At 29.7% G+C, this 20,496-nt stretch overlaps 1 protein-coding gene across 1 annotated transcript; it reads right to left on the bottom strand.

Annotated features, from left to right (window-relative positions):
• Positions 1–19,256: 19,256 nt before the first annotated feature.
• Positions 19,257–20,060, bottom strand: LOC107897064 (repetitive proline-rich cell wall protein 2). The gene has a single exon (XM_016822404.2). The coding sequence runs from the start codon at positions 20,033–20,035 to the stop codon at positions 19,436–19,438; it is 600 nt and encodes a 199-aa protein (XP_016677893.1). The 5' UTR covers positions 20,036–20,060; the 3' UTR covers positions 19,257–19,435.
• Positions 20,061–20,496: the final 436 nt, after the last annotated feature.

Here is a 20,496-nt window from a genome sequence, read left to right as displayed (position 1 = left end):
CCATAGCTTTCAAAGCAAACAATGACTTTCTACTTAAAGCATCGGTGACCACATTTGCTTTTCTCGGATGGTAGTTAATCACTAACTCGTAATATTTTAACAACTCCAACCATCTCCTTTGCCATAAATTCAAATCCTTTTGTGTCATTAAGTACTTTAAACCCTAGACATCAACCCTAGCTCAAATAAATGGTAGAAATGGCTAGATCAGTTGATAACAGCTTCAAAAATGTAAAGAACATTAAAAACGGGGCTAGAATGTAATTACAATCAAGCTTGGAAGTTAAAGAAACCCTAGCTATGGTGACCTTAGGAATGTCGGCTATGGCATGGAGAAGATGAGTAAATTTTGACTTAATTTTCCCTTTTTATTCTTTTATTAACCAATGACCAAAATACCTTTTTACTAAACTCATGCCCATTTTTGTCTATCAAAATAGAAATTGGTAAAATTGCTATTTAAGGACCTCTAATTAATAATCCATAGCTATTTCATGCTTAAAGCTTCTAGAATCACATATTTTGCAACTTTTGCAATTTAATCCTAAAAAACAAATTGGACACTTTATCAACAAAATTTCTTAACGAAACTTTCATACAATCATGAAAACATATCATAGACCTCAACACATTCATAAAATAATTATTTCTACTTTGGATTTGTGGTCTCAAACCCACTATTCCGATTAGGCCCAAAATCAAGATGTTACAATTACTGGTAATGCTCTATAACCATATTCTGGTGACAAATACGGGTTAGGGGTGTTACATTTAGTGGTATTAATTGAATTTTTTATGTTAATATTATTACCAGTAATGCTCCATAACCTTATATCAGCGACAAATACGAGTTAGGGGTGTTACATGGACAAATGGCTTTTTTGTTAGATTTTGTAAAAGCTACTTCATATGCTAAATTTTCCATCACAAAAGGTATCATCACTCTATATTTCTTTTCACCCCATTTTCATCAGGTTTGACTATCTTTAAACTTTTACTTAAATTTTTTTTTTTTGAAAATTTAAAAACATTTCTCTAGTGTAATTGCTTGCAACTATAGCCTCAACATTGTAGTATTTCTTTAAAATTGCTTTAGAGTTCCTCATTTTCACATCTTTTTCATTATCTTGAACATATTGTGCATTCAAAGCCTATTCATAATAATAAAATGAAATCACTTATTAATGTGCTAAAACGAACAAAATATTTAAAAAAAATTGTTCATACTCTCACTTCTTTGTGTTGTTAATATTTCGATACAAAATGCATGTATCTGTTTCTTATGAAGAAGATATAAATCTTCCAACCAATTATTTTTCATCATGCCATATTTACAAATAATCTCTGTCCATTCTATCTCAAACTCTGGAATTGTAACTATATCATGAATCAATGGTGAAGTTCATCATGAAACAAAGAATGTGTGTGTGCGTATGTCAATTGCCAGGTGTGTAATGAGAAACTCGAAAAATGGTAATCGACAAAAGCTAAAATTGGGGCTTGTTGACTCCACACGATTGTGTGGCTAGCCGTGTGGTAGGCCGTGTGACAGGCCTTGTGCGAGATTGTGTGTCAGACCGTATGGGCCACACGGGCAAGCCACATGAGCATGTGGGCCCAAATTTTAGAAACTTTCCCTAGGTCATATATGTCGTCCCGATCGACTGTGGGCTACGACCGGTATGTGTGGTACAAACTGTAAAGCACGAAATTTGCTACTTTGTTAGAATGAATTGATGAAAATAACATTTACATAGGTACTGTGTAATATGATATGTATGATATGTTCTGTTATCTACGAGCATGTTTAGTATTTGTTATACTAGCATGCATGTGATATACACTTTGGTATCTGTTATACTATTATATCTGATATTCTGTTTGTATCAGGCTATGGGGCGGGTTATGTATTATGAGGAGGAAGTATTATGTATGAGGTGATATTTCCAATATACTGGCAGCAAAGCTGCGATTATACTAAAAACTGTCGTATGGGCACTATGTTGTGTGTAGGGAAGGGTGGGTGTTCTATACCCCACGTGGTGTGTTAGGATGGCTGGAGTTGGTGCGTAGAGGATGGGGGTAGGACTATGCATACCATATCTTTACAATTTTGTTACAAATCTAATTCTATAAAATATTTATATCTGAATTTGTTCTACCATGTGATTGAATATGGATTTATGTTTTTGTTAGTTACACACTGAGTTGTAAAACTCACCTTCTGTTTATCTGTTATTTTCAGGTAATCCTCACATTTAGGCGGGTCGGTGCGACAGGAGCTCGGATATGCCACAATTATGTAAAACATTATTCACATAGTTTGCTCAATTAAATTTTTGGTTATGAGAGTTTTTTCATTTTTGGACTCTCTAAACATTTGGATTTTATTTTAGATTTGGATTTTAATTTGAGATATCTTGCACTGATGTTTGATACAACAATTTTTGAAAACATTCTTTTTTCTGCAACCAACCGTTTTCGAGAGAATAAACTCGGTTTTTCATAATATAGTGATTTAAGAACTTCCGCTGCAAACCATTTGATTTACTTGAAAATGCAAACAATTGACGGTTTTAACTGATAAGAATAACAACACGTTTTTAAATAAGTAGACTATTTTAGTAACAAAAATATACGATGTTTTCAAAATGGTAAGGTCATAATTTTAACTTTTCTTCGTAACATTCCCAGATTCGGCCATAACGTCTAGGCCGAGTTTGGGATGTTACATATGATATAGCATTGTATAATATAATAGGAGGGCTAACTTTCAAATGTACGAAAAGTATAGAGACTTAGAGCAAATTTCAACTAGTATAACAATAAACAATAATATATAATAAGTGATATATAATGTACTACTATATATATTATATAGGAGGTCTAACTTTCAAATGTCTGAAAAGTATAGGGATTTAGAGCATATTTCAACTAGTATAATAATATATAATAATATGTAATATATAATGTACTGCTATTATTATTTTATAGATGATAATAAAAGATATAGTGTTACATGATATATATAATGTTTAATCATTAATGCATATAGATATAAATTATTAATATATTATATGATACGATATAACATTATATAATATAGTAAGAGGGCTAATTTTCAAATGTATAAAAAGTATAGATACCTAGAGCATATTTCAACTACTAAATAATATATAATCATATGTAATATATATAATGTACTGCTATTATTATTTTATAGATGATAATAAATTATATAGTATTACATGATATTATAATGTTAAATCATTAATGCATATATGAACTATTAATATATTATATATGATATGATATAACATTATATAATATAGTAGAAGAGCTAACTTTCAAATTTACGAAAAGTTTAAGGACTTAGAGCATATTTCAACAAGTATAATAATAAACAATAGTATATTATAATAAGTAATATATTATGTACTACTTTACTATCATAGTATGTGGTATAGTATTATATAATAAAATAATATATTTTATAAGTATTCATATATATATATATAACTATTATTATATTATAGATTACAATAAAAAAATATAACACCAATAATTATGTGTAATTTAGTATGCGTTGGTCGGTAAAATTGACAAATGAGTGTGCCCAGCACTGGTTGGTATAACTGAAAAATAAATGTGCCCGATGCTGGTCGGTAAAACTGACAAATGAGTGTGCCCAACACTGATCAGTATAACTGACAACTGGTCGGTAAAACCGACAAATGTGTAACACCCCAAAATTTGGCTCAGAAATTTTGACCGGATTCTGGAGGTCACTGAAGTGGCCTAAAAACAAAGTACTGATCAAAATTTTAAATTCCTTTTTGAAAACCATTTTCTTCCTATGTTTAACAAATCTAATAAAACTAAACTTATGTTTTGCAAACAGTGGTTTAATTGTAGCTAAAATTAAAAAAACCAAGTTAAAATTCCTTGTTCAGTTTGGAAACACTTTGGATTTTGCTAATCTTTAACCGAAATTTCAAAATCAATGGAGCAGCGGAAAACACATTATTTTACTATAACTCTAAATTCGTAAAAGTAGTACTTTAATATTTGACCGTTTATTAAATCATTACATTTTCAAAAATCCATGTTTCTATTTTTATAATAAACATTCATGAAAACATTCGTTAGTTTCAAAACTAAAACTCGTACCTTTCAAAGTCCAAGTTTAATTCAGACCAAACATCAACTTACAAGTCCAAATGAAACTTATACCACAGCCCATAAAATCTATTTAAAGTCCATATGAAAACAGTTTATCAAAGTTTACAAAAAACTTTATTAAAAACCAAACCGAATTGAAAAAAAAATTATAAGATCTCCGATAAGCTGAGTCCAACACCTAAACATGAGGGTTACCAAAAAATGAGAAACTAAGGGACTGAGAACGAAAGCTTATTGTGAATCTAAGCAAACATAATTACACAAAGCCGAACAGTTAACTAAATATTACAGAATAACTAAATCAAATCGTTAACAGAAATCATATCATATTGGCATATCACATTTTTATAACACCTAACAGATAAGCCAAAACATATACATATAGAACTGCTCAAACTCTCAATGACCAAAAGCAGTACAATTTCAAATATCACATCGAATTTAATGCATTATTTTACCTTATCCTTAAACAAACATGCAAATCGCATTCAAATGTAAAATGTCACAAAACCCCCACTTATCCAACCTTTACAAACCATCTCCAACCAATCGTCACACACCAAAAATAAGGTCTTTTCTAAACCCTTCCATCATCTACACACCACTATCGGGTTATGGTGGACCCATCTAACCAATTCACACCATAAAGTGGTCGTATGGCACTTTTAGTAATGCAAAAATACCGTTAAAAATATAAGGATGCAATGGAACTGCTAATATAAACTTCCTTCACTTCAAAACCATGTCCTATGCACCAATGTAAATGCAAATGGTATTATGCATACAGATGTACAGAATTGAACATTCTCATATTTAGTTACCAACAACTCTCAAACATATTTATAACTGACACCAATTAGTTGGATAATTGGTATACTTAAATTCTGTTCAACACTTCCAGTCAATCTCATATTACAAAATTATTATAACAAATCATCAAGGAAGAAAACATAGATGAATTCATGAGAAGTATTTTTGAGTGTGACATTAAAGACAATTAGTCCACACAAAATACAAAGATAACCTGTAAATAAAAATAAGAAACCAACATAACTAATAGTTAAACAACCTAATGCAGGATCTACCGCGGTCAAGAATTGGATGCATGCAAAATCTTCGTCTTGATAATAGTAAATGGATATTTTGTAATATAAGAAATGATAAAAAGAAAAGAAAACTAAAATTAGCTAATAGTGGGAAACCATAAGAAATGAAGAACTCTAAGAACACAGAACAGTCCGTTTGTGGTTCACACACTATAGAGCGGATGAGTGCTAACGGGTAGGACTTAAGTCTATCAAAATAGTTATGCAGGATGTAAATCAATTTAAAAAAAAATTGACAGTAAACTTGCAAGAAAGGTCAAACTAAAAATTACAATTTGCAAAAAAGCTGAAAAATATACAAACATAGGACCACACCAACCCTTGTTGGAAAACACGAAATTAAACCACAATATTCATCCCCAATTATGAGTGTAGCGACGTAAAAATTTTTGGTTTGGGGTCGTTAATTGTGGCGATTTATTGGAAATTTGAAAATGGAATCTAAGTTTTATAAAAAGGAGGAGTCGCCACCGATCCTTTTTCTAGGTGTGACCGCACACCTAATAAATTTATATTTTAAAACAAAAAGAAAGCTAAGTTTAGGTCTACGTTAAAATCCAGAGACAAAATTAGGGTTCGAGAGTCGGTTACGCGCGAGGAAGGTATTAGCACCCTCGCGACGCCCAAAATTGGTATCTTATAAACATGTGTTGTCTTGATTTTCAAAAATACAAGTTCAGTATAAGATTTAATCATGATCCGATTGTAAAGACGAGAAATTTCAAATTTTCAGTTTTTGAGGAGGATGTTCCGCCTTTAACATAAGCCAATAAATTCCATCCAACATAGCGATGAAATTCGATGACTTAATGTTGAATCGGTACATTGCCTCGATTATTGAAATTAATTGGAAAACAAGACTATGATTTTCGAAGTAACAAAATTGAGATGAAACAGATGACAGAGCTAGAAATATATTGAAGTGAATATAAGTGTGACAAGTATATTAAAAATCAATGATGAAATATGCGCAATATATACATATTAAAGATAATAATAAAAAGAATTATTGATGATGCTTCACAAATATATATATACATATATAATATATAAAATGTAACATTAAGAACACATGTATATAATATATGAAATATACATGGATATAATATAATATTGAAATATTTACATAACTTATACATATTAAAAAAAATGACTAATAATGATACTACATAAGTATATACATAAATATATTAAATTTATATACGTATTATAGATATATACATAAATAATGAAACATATACTAATATTCGTATGGTAAGGATAAAATATATATACGTAAGATAGTTCGAGAAGAAAAAGAATACATATGCATATATATATTATGGTATTTAACAACATATACATGAAATAATAAAAGAAATATATAACAAATAACATAAAAATATATGTATGAAATAACATAAAAATATATGAATAGTGCAATATTTACAAATATATACATAATATAATTATTTAAAAATAATATAATGAAATATACGAAAATGAGACTATATACACATAAATATATATACATGTATAATGAAATATATATATATTAAATATAATAGGAACAAAAATAATATAATAATATATATACTCGATACGGTATTAAAAAATACATATATGCATATAATAGTATGTACATGAGACAATACAAAATATATACATGGAAGATTATAAGAAAATATAACTAATAATATTGAATATATATATAGAACATAATATTTAAAACACATATATATATGATATATAAAAATTATATATATAATACACTATATGAGTATATTACATACACGTACATATATATAATATTATGCATTAAGACATATAATAAATATATTTAATATAATAAATATAAATATTAAAATTAACGAATAACAAAAAGTGAAAACAAGTAAAATGAAAATAAAGCAGTAAATTAACAAAGAGGATTGAATCGAATTAAAGAATAAAGTTTGGGGCAAATTTTAAAAGAAATAAATGGAAAAGGACTAAATTGCACGCGCAAACAAACCGAAGGGACTAAATCGGACAATAAACCATCTTCCCAAAACGCAGCGCATGGCAGAGGACCACATCACAAAGCGCAACAAATTTAAGGGCTAGATTAAAAATAAAAATAACTTAATTGTAAAATCATGAGAAAGCGGAGGGGCTGAAAGCGCAATTAGCCCCTCCAATTAAAAAACACGCGGATCCTATCGGGTAGGGTCGGGTCAACCCAATCCAAGGTGAAACGACGCCGTTTCAATGCTCAAGTGCAGGGCCTAAAACAACACCATTCCAGACCCCTATAAAAGTTAAAATTTTTTGAAAAATCAGTCATTTGTGCGTGTTGAAGAAAAAAAAAAAGAAAATGGAGCTCATTTTTTCTCTACTGGGGCTTCAGCACCGGTCCTAGTCTGGTCATCGCCCCGCCGTGGTTCCGCCACGGTGGCCGAAAATTGCCTTAAGTAAAATTTTCTTCCCTTTTTTTATTTTTTTATATGTTCTTTATTTTTATATATGTATTCGAGTATAAAAATGAAATCTTCACGTATATATGAATGTATAGATGCGTGTATGAAATAGTAAAACGTTGGCTACCTTGAACTGAATCTGTTTATTGCTTACTATCTTTCTTCCTTCGTGTTGGACTGATTTCTTTGTTTAAAAATCTATTGTTCGTATTGATGAAGAATGGCCAGTTTTCTTTTTTGATTTCTTTGTATTTTTTTACAAAACATTTTCTCCCCGCCATCGTTTCCTATTCGGCTTTCTATAGCTTATTTGTTACTCTGCTTATTTTCTATTCTTTGCTGATGTTGCGTCTCTGTTTGCTCTGCAGGTATGGCAGGTGAAGCAAGTGGAGTAGGTGGGCATGGCAGACGTCGGTGGTGGCAGAGACAAGTGGGAGTAGACCTAGGTGCGGCGCACCTAGGGTTTTTTCATTTTCTTTTTCTTTTTTTCTGATCTGGGCTTAGGATATATTAATTGGGTCTGGGTTTGGTGGGTATTGGGTTGTTAGTTGATGGGTTAAGGGATAATTGGGTTTTGTAATGGGTCAACCAAGTATTGGGTCTAAAAAAAAGGTTAAGGGGTTTAATTATAATGTATTTGGGCTGAGTAATTTAGGGATGACCCAAAATTGGCCTATAACAATGAGTATTCAAGAAACACACCTTAAAACATGATCCCAAACACCAACGAATAACCAATTCACCACCTCAATAATAATTTGATAAAACTTTGACGTCAATAGTGAAAAAAAAGGAAAATGAATGAACTCCAATAAAACGACAATCAACAATTATATTGAAACAAATAAAGTGACTCGAAATTATTAGAGCTTTGGAGAAAAAAAATAAAATCGATAAGCTAAAGAAATGGTGAATCAAAGAAAGGACTAAAAAAACTCAGAATAAAAACAATGGCAAAAGGAGAACACGGTAACCAAAAACTAAAGTTTGAAAAATTAGGAGAAAGAACATGAAACTGACGTGACGTGAGAGAAAAATTTGGGATTTTGCTTTTATTATTATTTTTATTCACAAATTAAAATAAGATAAAATAAAACTAACATCTCAGAAATTATCATTTTCTTATAACATAATTAAGATTCAAAAAAATTAACCTCCTCTAAGCTCCTATAAGAACTCAAACACAAGACTTAAGACCAAACTAACACACATCTTATCACTGAACCACTAAGCTTATTCTATTTCTAAAACACGAAAACAAATTTAAAAATCCTATAACACCCAGTGACTCATCCTACAAATTTTGACTCTTCTAACCACAAATTCGATGCATCACAAAATGAGTGTGCCCAGCATTGGTCGATATAACGACAAATAAATGTGCCCTGCGTTGGTCAATCAAACCGACAAATGAGTGTGCCCAGTACTAGTCGGTATAACTGAAAAATAAATGCACCCTACGTTGGTCGATAAAATCGAAAAATGAGTGTTCATTCATTCAAAACCAATGTTTTAATTTCATTTTAACATTTCACCAATTTATTCCAAAGACAAATTCTCTTTATATACTTGCCAAACAAAGTAATGTATATATATAAGAATAATAATTGAAATAGTCGGGTTAGAGAGACACTTATTCACTTATAATATTAGCATCAAAATCGACATAGACACTTATTTAATCCTAACATTTAATTTAACATAAACATAATAGAAATGTCCAACTTGGACAACACTAAAAACATGCTTTGGATGGCATTTAAACATATTTTGGACAACATTTAAAACTTACTTTGACAACATTTGAAACATACTTTTGCCAGCATTTAAACCATATCAAATGTTACAAAGGTACAAACATGCTCCTGCTTAATCTCAATTTGATGCATATCTATAAATCAATTCCATATAACTACTTTAAGATAAATCAATTCTTTCTTAGCATCAGACGGTAGTAATAAATAATATAAAATATCATAACATATAGAATTTAATAAACATCAAACCAAGAATTTGCTAATGGTAAACTTTGAGCTATTCATATCGTAATCATTTAATTCATATTTTTTTATTTATTCCTTTGATGTCAAAAATATTATACAAATAACAGTTCAATAGTAAGCAATAAAATATATAATTAAAATGCATCATTAATCAATAAAGTAAGTCTCATATGAACTTACTTGAAAAACATAGCAACACATTAAACTCTAAGGACTAATCCGTCAAAAATTAACTTTTCCTTAACTATTCCCCAATTAGCTCAAATCTCGAGCTATATAATAATTTATAGCAATTATCAATTCCAAGTGTCTTATAACATTCAATATAATGCATATTTCTTCCTATTAATATTTTTCAAAATTTTTTTAAAGTTTTATATTTTATTCAAATTAGTCTTTAAAACCGAAATGGTTATATCTTTCAAATTTGAGCACCAATTTTTAAAAAGATTTCAAATACATCTTATTATAGCCCTCTACTATTAATAAGTATAGAAAATTAATACCCATTTTGAAATATTTACACTTTGGTTCCTATATTCAAAACTAACAATTAAACTTTACGAATTAGTCTATTTTCCAAATCTAAGCTTAAAAGTTAACCGTTTAACACCAAAACTTCAAGAATTCAACTAAAGAAACATCCTCAAATTTTAATAATAAAAAAAATTACAACATGAGTTAGCTAGCTTATAATACCGGAATTCCGAAAACATAAAAATTATAAGAAAGAACTAAATTGCACTAATCAATTTGAGCTCAAACTTTTTGAGCCCTAGGTTGTGATTTCTTCTCCTTTCTCTCTGCTGATTCAAATGGTGAATGATGAGAAACAAAAATGTTTCTTCTTTTTTTTTCCACCCACCTCCACTCAATTTGCGCTATATCATTTCTTTTATCATTATTATTATTAATTCTTTACTTTTCCTTTTTCTTTTAATAAATAAGCATATATATTATAATATATATACAAATGCTAATCGGCTACCAAACAGAATGAAATTTATTGGTTAAATTGCCACTTTAGCCCTTTATAATTTTCAAACTATAGCCTTTTTATAATCGCACTTTTACCTCAAATGCAAATTAGTCCCTATACTTAAATTGAGCACTAAGTATACGAAATTACCTAAAAAATTCAATTTGCCTAGAAATTAACTCTGTAAATATTTTTAATAAAAATATTTATGTGTGACATCCCTAATTTGACCCTAGTCGAGATGTGGTTTCGGGACCACAAAATCGAGTTATAAAATTTATTAAATATTAAAATTCATATCTACTATGTGTGATGGTGCATGTGTGAAATTTTGATGCTTAAATATTGTTAGTTGAATGTGAATTTTAGTCAAAGGGCTTATGTGAGACATTTGTGAAATAGGTTAGGTAAATATAAAGTGATCTATTAATGCATGTATTCAAAAATGTGGACTTGCATGTCAAAATACCCATTTTTGGGATAGTGGCCGGTCATGATATTGTTTTATATATCATATGTATTTTTTATTTAACATTTTATATTACAAATGAATTAATAAATAAAAAGGAGATATTAGATAATAGTTAGTGGGAGGAGAAACCAAAGTTGGTTCATCCTTGTCCTCCATTGCCATAGCTCAAAGTGAGGGAGAAGAAAGTTTTGTTGTTTGATTTTTGGCTTAGATGATGGCTAGAATGAGGTATGTATTGAATAATTCTTGAAAATTTATGCATAATTGAGAAGATTAGTTCAAATTTTACTTATCCCATAGATTAAACTTAGGTTTTTGAAGTTGGAAATTCGGTTAATAAGCTTGAAACTCATAGTAGATATTTTTTTTTTGTGACATTAAGATGGTTGGTTATATATTGACTTATTAGCTTTGAAAGTTGAATGACATTGGTTAATTTGTTCATGTGGGTATTCGGCCTTGTGAATGTTATGGAATAAGTTTCAATTATGTACATATGTGATTTTTTGAATAATCGGTCATTTATCTAGTATATGTATAAATGGTAAATTGTTTTTAACTTGAAAGTTGAGATTAGTGTATTTAAAGAGAGTTGCCGAATGTGGTCCTTGAAGATGTTTTAATGAATAAAATGTGTAGTTGAGTTATAACATTCGGTTAAGGATTAAGGGTTCTAGCAAGTTTGGTATAATGTATAGTTGTAAATCGCCTTGTATTTGACGTTTTTTTTAAGGATAGGAAACGGCTAATTAAGATGTTGTTGGATAAAATTCTAGTTAGGTTATGTTAAAGCATTCGGCACTTCTTATAGTATTGTATACGAGAGTGGGAAAAGATTAGTAATTATTCTAAGTGAGTTATGATCTTAATAGGAGCAAAATAGAATCGGCTATAATTATGATGGAGTGATTCGGTCATTGTTTGGCATAGGTGAAACCATTAAGAAATTGCTACTTTGATCTTGGAATGAAAATTTTAAATGGAGGTTAAATTTGTTTGGTTAGGGCCGAATAGAGTTTATAAGTTAATGGTATGCTATATATATATATATAGTTAAATTTGTGTATATGAAAGCGTGGTAAGTAATGTGAATTTTTGTTTGTGCATGCGAATTAGGTATTGGTATAATAAGCATAAAAGTTAGTCATGGCATATTTTATAAACATATTATGCATTGAAGTTATATGATTGTCAAATGTGACTATTAAAGAAGTAATGTTGAATAAGTAATTAAACAAATTCATTTGTTTTAATTAAGCTCATGAGAAAAGAGGATCTAAATCAAATAAGGGAAAAGAGAAAGCAATCGAGTAGCCTATCCGCAGTTGTTCAAATAAATCCGAGGTAAGTCTTTGAGTAATGGAACTTAGCTTAAGATTTGATAAACGATGATATATATTTATATGAACATAATAAATAAAATGTGACCTAATGGTTCTACTTGAATTACATATTGAAATAAATAAGTTTCTAGCATATAAGTTTAGTTATAATGAAGAATGATATGGAATACGGGTAAAGATGGGACTATGAATTGGTGTAATTACCTATAGTAAAATGATAAGGAATAAGTTACTTCTATGAGCCTTAGCCGATTGGTTATTAGAAAAGTGATATTTAAATTATGATTTGTATGTGATAATAAGAAGTACTTATATATGATGATATTTAAATTATGATTTGTATGTGATAATAAGAAGTACTTATATATGATGATATGTTTTAAACTCAAATGGTAAGTTCTTAAGTGTTTGGACTTGGAAATTTAAGAGCAAATTGTAATAATCTGCTTAGGACAGTAGCAGTAGCGTGATTTTTGAAAATCACCATAAATTGTTGGAGTTGAATTAGAGACTGAATAAAATATGTAATCAAATATCAATGAGTCTAGTTTCTTATAAAATAAACAGTGCAAGCAAAGAAATTTCCTATAGAGAGATATTTAAAGTTGTATGTGATAGTGTCAGAATGAATCTGAAATCCCCTGTTCTGTTTTTAGAAAATCATTATAAATAGTACAAAAATTGTTGTAAGATAAAATTTATATTCTTAGACTCCTTAATGAGTCTAGTTTCAAATGAAATAAACAAGAACATATTTTGAAATCTGTACAATGAGAAATTTGATTCGTAGTGAAGAGTGGTCAGTATAGTCAAACAGTAAAATAGGGGAAATTTTAAGAAAATTCTGGTTTTGATTGGCCAAACCAAAAATCCTGAAAATTTTATGGAAAGAATATATATGAGTGTATTTTCGGGGAAAATTTACGACACTTCATTTGGAGTTTCGTAGCTCCAGTTACAAATAATTTAATGATTGTTGCTCAAGAAAATAGCTTGTAGTGAATCTGTGATTTTGTTGTAAACAATGATGAAACTAATTGAGTTGCTTATAAGCTATTGCTGAATTGATGTACAAGATAAATATATAGGTGGTGAGGCCAAAATGGCTAAAATATAAATGTGTGCAAGTTATCCGAATGGCTATTTTATAAACGTAAGCAATGTATATGTAATATGTGTTGATAGTTTTATAAATTGAAGGTGTGGTGACTTATATGTTGTTTAGCCGAGTGGTTGTCATGAGAAGAATGTAAGTCATGTGTGTATTTTCTTATTTAGTTGGAAGTTTATTGAAAGGGATATATATATGTATATATAAATATGTGTTAAAGTCGAATGCTATTATGACATGAAGTTAAGGTACATGCTATACGCTTATATTCGAATGAGGTTAATGAATTACAATGGTGATAGTTTGTGTGAAATGTGGTAACATGTGATTAAATATACATGGAATTTGGAAAGTATCCGAGTTAAGACTCGCTGACTGCGTGATGTGGCCTAATGGCTCTTGTGAAATGAGACTAGCTATATTAAGATACGAATAAGTTCGAATGAAGTGATACCTTATTAATGTGTTTCCGTGTTGGAAAAATCAAAGGTATGTGAATTGATGTGTATACAACTTGTGAATTAACTAAGATGATATATCCGGGCTTAAAGTCCCGTAGGCTTGGTACTGGTAACTGGATTCGGATTTTTTTTAAAACCTAGCAGGCTATGGCTAAGTGCCTTGAATTATTTCAAACCGAAGACCATTTGTATATCTTTAAGATAAGGATTTAATTAGTTTCATAAAAATTTACTAATTTGAGTTGTATTCGGCAGGATGTGCAAATACAAGGTATGGATTGTGTTTGGTCATTTATGTATATGTGATAAGGAATATGTTTGGTCCTTTATATACGTATACGAAACTTTAATACTTGTCATGATTTGATTATTTGAAATATTAATGTGAATATGAACTAAAGAACTAAGCTCCTAAATACATATATACAATTATGTATGTGCACGAAATGAGTGCATATGATTAAGTGGTTAGAGGTATTGAAAGATTGAATTGGTAATTGGTAACTATGGAAACGGTAAGTGTACAAAGGTTAAGTATATGGTAAGTGATACTTACTTGCTATGTGAACTCGATTTCGTTTGTATTACAAATGTACTTGGGGAATCACTTATGAGATGGTTATAAGTTATATTCAATGAGTATTGACTCTATCAAATTGTTTATGTAAGATGAAAACATGAATATATGCTTCCAAATATGGAAACCGAATGTGATTATAGTGTTATGTTTTAGTTCGACTGATTAAACTAAAAGTAGCATTGATGTTTTTAAATGCGAAGGGGTATATACTCTTAAATTTGGATGAAATAGATGAATTACATGTGCATACATAGGGTTTAATCTATTTGACCGAATGGTGATATATCTTGACATTTCAAAACGTGATTTGTGTAAGGCCTAATCTTAAGCGACTTAGTAATAAATCAACAATTACGGATGATCAGCACATTAAGTTGGCCAGGTATGTATTATGTACTTGTGTAGGCTTATTAAGCCCATCGAGACTTCACTTGGATTTTGTGTAAGTTATAAATGTATTTAATCCAACAAAGTTAATTGTTTTACTTAAGACTTACTAAGCCTTGAAAGCTTACTCTCTTGTTACGTTTCTCTGTTTTATAGATTATCAAATTTGGCCTTTGCTCAGGGATCGTCAACAACTCGTCACACTATCACTATCCACTGTTTGGTACTGCTATGTTTTGGATTATTTTATGGCATGTATAGAATAAACTAGTAGCGGAATAATATTCTGGTTAATGTATATAAGCCATGCGAAAATGGCATCTTTTGAATGTGTACTTATAGAAGTTTAATTTTATCCCTGGCTGTATTTAGCATTTATCTAAATGAATGATCTTTATTCCAAGAAAAAAGTAAAAAAAAAAATTTACTGTTCTGACATGAGTTACAAGTCTGGTAATACCCCTTTCCTATTCCGACAACGGTTCCGGGATAGGGGTGTTACATTATGAGTCCGGTTTACAAAAACGAGGTCCTGATACCTCAATTTCCAAAATCAATGACTTTAGAACCAACACACTTGTACTTTTACTAATTGTCCAATTAGCAAACTTATCCGATCAAAATTTAATATAAAATTATAATTAACTCGTGAATATTATTTTAATAATATTTACTGACTAGGTTTATGAAAACATGATCTCGGAATCGAAATTTTCAACTCCACTGACTTTAGTATCATTACACTTATACCTTAATTTTATATCAATTAAACAAAATTACTAGACCAACTTTAATATGTTTCTATACTAGTCTCATAAATATTAAATATTAATATCTACGAACACGTTTTGCGAAAATGACATTTCAGAATCATAATTTTTGACACCATCGAAAACTGGGTCATTACATTGTGCATAAACTTGGTATATGACATGATTGATGAAGTGAACTTGTTGAAATTATATCATCTATTGATTGTGTTCATATATGTTAATGTTATTGTTTTATTAACTTGATTCATGAAAGTACTACTAAGCTTTATTGCTCATCATTTGGTTTGTTTATTCCCTGCGCAAGTTTTCATAGATCTTAAGGTTCCAAGGAGTAAATCAGCATCCAAACCGCAAGACTCGAATCAACAATGTTTGTATAGTTTCCTTATGATTCAATAGATGACATGACCTAATGTTGAGTCAGTTTCATAACACACATTTTGGTACTTGAATGGAAAACATTATCTTGAATGTGAACATATGAATTAAAAGTATATAAATGTATGTAGCATATAACTCAAATGGATTTGCATGAGTTTGGGAGGAATGAAGATGCATTTTGGGTCACTTAGACCATTTGTATTGTGAATTGATAGGTTTGAGCTAAAGAAGAAAAGTTTAGGAAGAATTCGGCCTTCAAGGTCGTGACACCACCCCTTTGATGTTACGACTTTGGGTTTCTATCCCTGAAGTCACGATTCTTCATTGTTGAGGTCATAACCCTAAACCCCACTACCCTTAACATCGCGACATCCCTTGTTGAAGTCGAGATGTCAACCTCTTGTCTTTGAAGTCGTAACCATGATTGAAGTCATGACGTAGAGCTACTGCCTTCAATGCCGCAACATGGTTCCTTCATAGTCGTGATGTCAACCTGGTAAATTTGAAAATTTTACATTTTAGTCCTCAACCAACCTTAGTTCATCAAAAGAGCTTTCGTAAGCTCGTTTAAACCACATATTTAATTATATAACATATTGTAAATAAGTATTGAGCATAATAGCATGTGTAAACTATTTAATTGACTTGTAACTGAGATTGCAGTTGTTCCGACAACGAATGTGACATCTTGTATCTAGGACTTAGAGATCAAGTCGGGTAGGAGATATAACAAAAACTTTGATTAGATTATCTTATGAGAAATCTCTTGAATTTCTATATAGTTAAAAGTGAAAAAAGAAGTATGAAAAATACAAGAAATAGCATTCTTTCTGAACATGAATATTAGATCATATCTAATTACCTATATTATAAAAATGCAAAATTTTATAAATTCATTTAAACCAAATGAATAAATCCGAAAAATTTAAAATAAAATCTAAAAAAGTTAAACTAAAATTTCTTATATAAAATATTTATTTTTATCATTTTTAAATAAATATAATAGAATTATTTATTATTAAATATAATATTAGTAAAAAAGAAGAAGCAAATCTCGCAAAACGGAGTTATATTTCCACTTTAGTATATATATAAATTAATATAACATTTCATGATTTATAATATCTTGAATGTTGTTAAATATTTTGTAACTTTTTATTTATTTATTTATAGTATTTTAAAATTATCTTAGATTTTAAAATTTTATTTGAAGTTAAAATACCCAATCAGTTTCATACTAAACACAAAATCAAAAGAAATAAAGTTATACATTTGCACAAAAAATGACATGCACATACGTCCTACATGTGAAAATTTATTTAGATATACACCTTAAATTAAACATGTGAAAATATATTAATAGAATACGAATGTAAAAATTTTGAAATTTATTACTTATTATATTTATCATTATAAAATCAAAGGATTATAAACATATTCTATATCAATTTTTGTGCTCACACAATAAATTTCTTAGATTAGAACTAAAGAAGTTTTAAATTAGAAAAAAAATAGAATTGAATAATTTTTGTTATTATTATATAATTCTATATTTTATGAGGATTGAAACCATTTTAAACTATACTGATAAAAGTTATAAATAATTAATTGATAGATTGATTAATTTTACAAAAGAGGTTGAAAATTGACATTTAAAATTAAAAAGATAGATGGTGCCCCCAAATAATAATCTAAAAGTAATTAGGTAATTAGTTTATCATAATTTGATGTTATAATGCCACAAGTTTACTATGACAATCATCAAGACTAAGTTTTGTTAGTTACTTTCTGATTTTCATTTTATAGTACTTTACAACTATTTAAACATTCATTTTCTTTCTCACATAAATGTATATGTTTAATTAATGTGCTCAGTTTATAAGAAAATAATAATTTTATTAATAAAACTTGCATCTTTCTAAATGATTTAACAAATAATTTATGAAATTATAAATAAACTTATAATTAAATATAAAATATTTTGTTTGTGAGCACTAACCCTTTAATTATACAATATTAAAGAATATTAAATATATATATACTAAAAGATCAAACCTACAAATTTAACTTAAAAATTATATGTCGATTGAGTCTAAGCTCAATTGGTAGTGCGCTAAAACGCATTATCTTCACATTTATGAGGTGAGGGGCTATGAGTAGTTCCACATATTATGTTAAAAGAGGTATATATTATCAAAATCTATAATGAAATTTTTCAAAAAAAAATTATAAATTATAAATAACTTTTTAAAAAATAAAATCGTAATACTCCTTATATATATAATGTTTTCGAATAAAATTATTCACTTGTTGAGTTATAATGTATGCAAATAGTGAAAGTTTAGCCCAAAGATATTCTTTCAACTAAATTTAAATAAATAAAATTTTAAAATTAAAAACTATATCCAAATTTATCAATGTTTTTTTAAAATGAAAACTATTCAAATTGAGCCATCAAAATAGACAAATAATCTAACTTAATCATTTATATATATATATATTAAAAATATTAACTTTAACCACCTTTTCATATAAATAAATACATTCAAGCAACAACTTTAATTTCACTTTTACCCCCTAAACAAAAATCTCTAGGTTTGGGACTGTTATGAGGTATCAGTTTCTTTAACAACCTAAGACAGGTCTATTCGATATTTGCCTAGCTGAAAGTTTGTTTAGGTCTGGGCCTGTTAATTGGGCTTAGGGTTAATTGGGTTTAGTTTGGTTTTGGGCCGGACAAATTTTGGGCCTTACAGGAATATTTTCTTCTTAAAATACATTTAACCAGTGCTTATATAATTCTGTAATTTCACGAGTGATTCCTTTTGTTTCCTTCCTATTTCATGACCGCATGACAAAATTTGCTGGGATTCTAGAAATGCTGTAACTCTATGTAATATTATTGGTCATTGCAACAATCCTCAATCACTGCTTCAATGTGTTTTTTACCACCTTTTTCTCTACATGTACGTTGTGGAACAAAAGAAAAAGTTGAGTTCAACCCAATGTCCTTTTTAATGGCCAAAAAAGCACATATCGATGAGAATTCTATTTAGCATTTCGCATATAAACTGAACCAGAATATGCTCATTCAACAACAAGAGGATTAACATACAAAGAAAACATTACATGATAACAATGGCATACAAGAAAATGGAACGAGCTGGCCGCCGCTCTTATTTGTAAGTACTGATCTATCTATATAGCCATAGAAGTGGCTCAGTTCTTCGGATGGCTAGGTGATGGGAGCTTCTCCAATGGAGGGTGTCCTGGATAGTGACCAGAAGGTGGTTTTTTTGGATGTTCATAAACTGGTGGCTTGGGTTCTGGTTTCTCTTTCTTTGGAGGTTCGTGGATTGGTGGCTTTGGTGGTTTAGATTCATGCATCGGTGGCTTCTTTGGAGGTTCATGAACTGGTGGTTTAGGTTTATACGCTGGAGGCTTCTTTGAAGGTTCACGGACTGGTGGTTTCTTCGGAGGTTCATATATTGGTGGCTTGTGTTCTGGTTTCTCTTTCTTTGGAGGTTCGTGAACTGGTGGCTTTGGTGGTTTAGGTTCATGAATCGGTGGCTTCTTTGGAAGTTCATGGAGTGGTGGTTTAGGTTTATACATTGGAGGCTTCTTTGGAGGTTCATGGATTGATGGCGTAGGTTTATACGTTGGAGGCTTCTTTGGAAGTTCATGCACAGGAGGCTTGGGTGACTTCGGTTCTGGCTTCTTTGGTTGTTTGCCATAGTTGGGTGGCTCGTAGTTACCGAAGGAGGGAGTGGTGACAACCACAACTCCAAGGAACAATACTAGCAAGTATGTGAAAGCCATCACTGAATTCTTGTCTTTGGATGGTGCAATGGGATCCTTTTATAGTGGTAAATGAGTCTGGGTGTCAATATTTCACTTGTTTTTTCAGTTTTTGAAGTAGTCGGCTATAGTAAATTTTTTATTAATACATAAGTGTTGGTAGGGCCTTTTAGGTCCCACTTAGTTGAAATTTTTTTTACTATGGATACGAGGCTCAATTCATCATTAAACAATATATACAAGTGTGACTTTCCCAGCTTTATTTGCCTCTCCTCCTTAGAGGCTAGGTTTGCCCCTATTTCTAAGTAATTCATTTCCATAGGATAATTACAACCAAATTCGATTGATAACTATGAGATGTTAGTTATCTTTCCTTCTCAGTTTTTCAAAAATTCTTTTATTAATTTTATCTGTTCAGAAAAAGGATTGATAATTCCACCATTAATGTTGACTGTGCATTGTCATTTAATCACTCTAAAATT

The sequence above is a fragment of the Gossypium hirsutum genome, chromosome A10 (assembly GCF_007990345.1).
Source record: "Gossypium hirsutum isolate 1008001.06 chromosome A10, Gossypium_hirsutum_v2.1, whole genome shotgun sequence".
In the NCBI taxonomy this organism is placed as follows: Eukaryota; Viridiplantae; Streptophyta; class Magnoliopsida; order Malvales; family Malvaceae; genus Gossypium; species Gossypium hirsutum.
This window is presented reverse-complemented; position numbering and strand designations above follow the sequence as displayed.

Bases quoted from the DNA above. Each gene is read 5' to 3' on its own strand.
- LOC107897064 (XM_016822404.2), bottom strand. From the start codon at position 20,035: ATGGCTTTCACATACTTGCTAGTATTGTTCCTTGGAGTTGTGGTTGTC.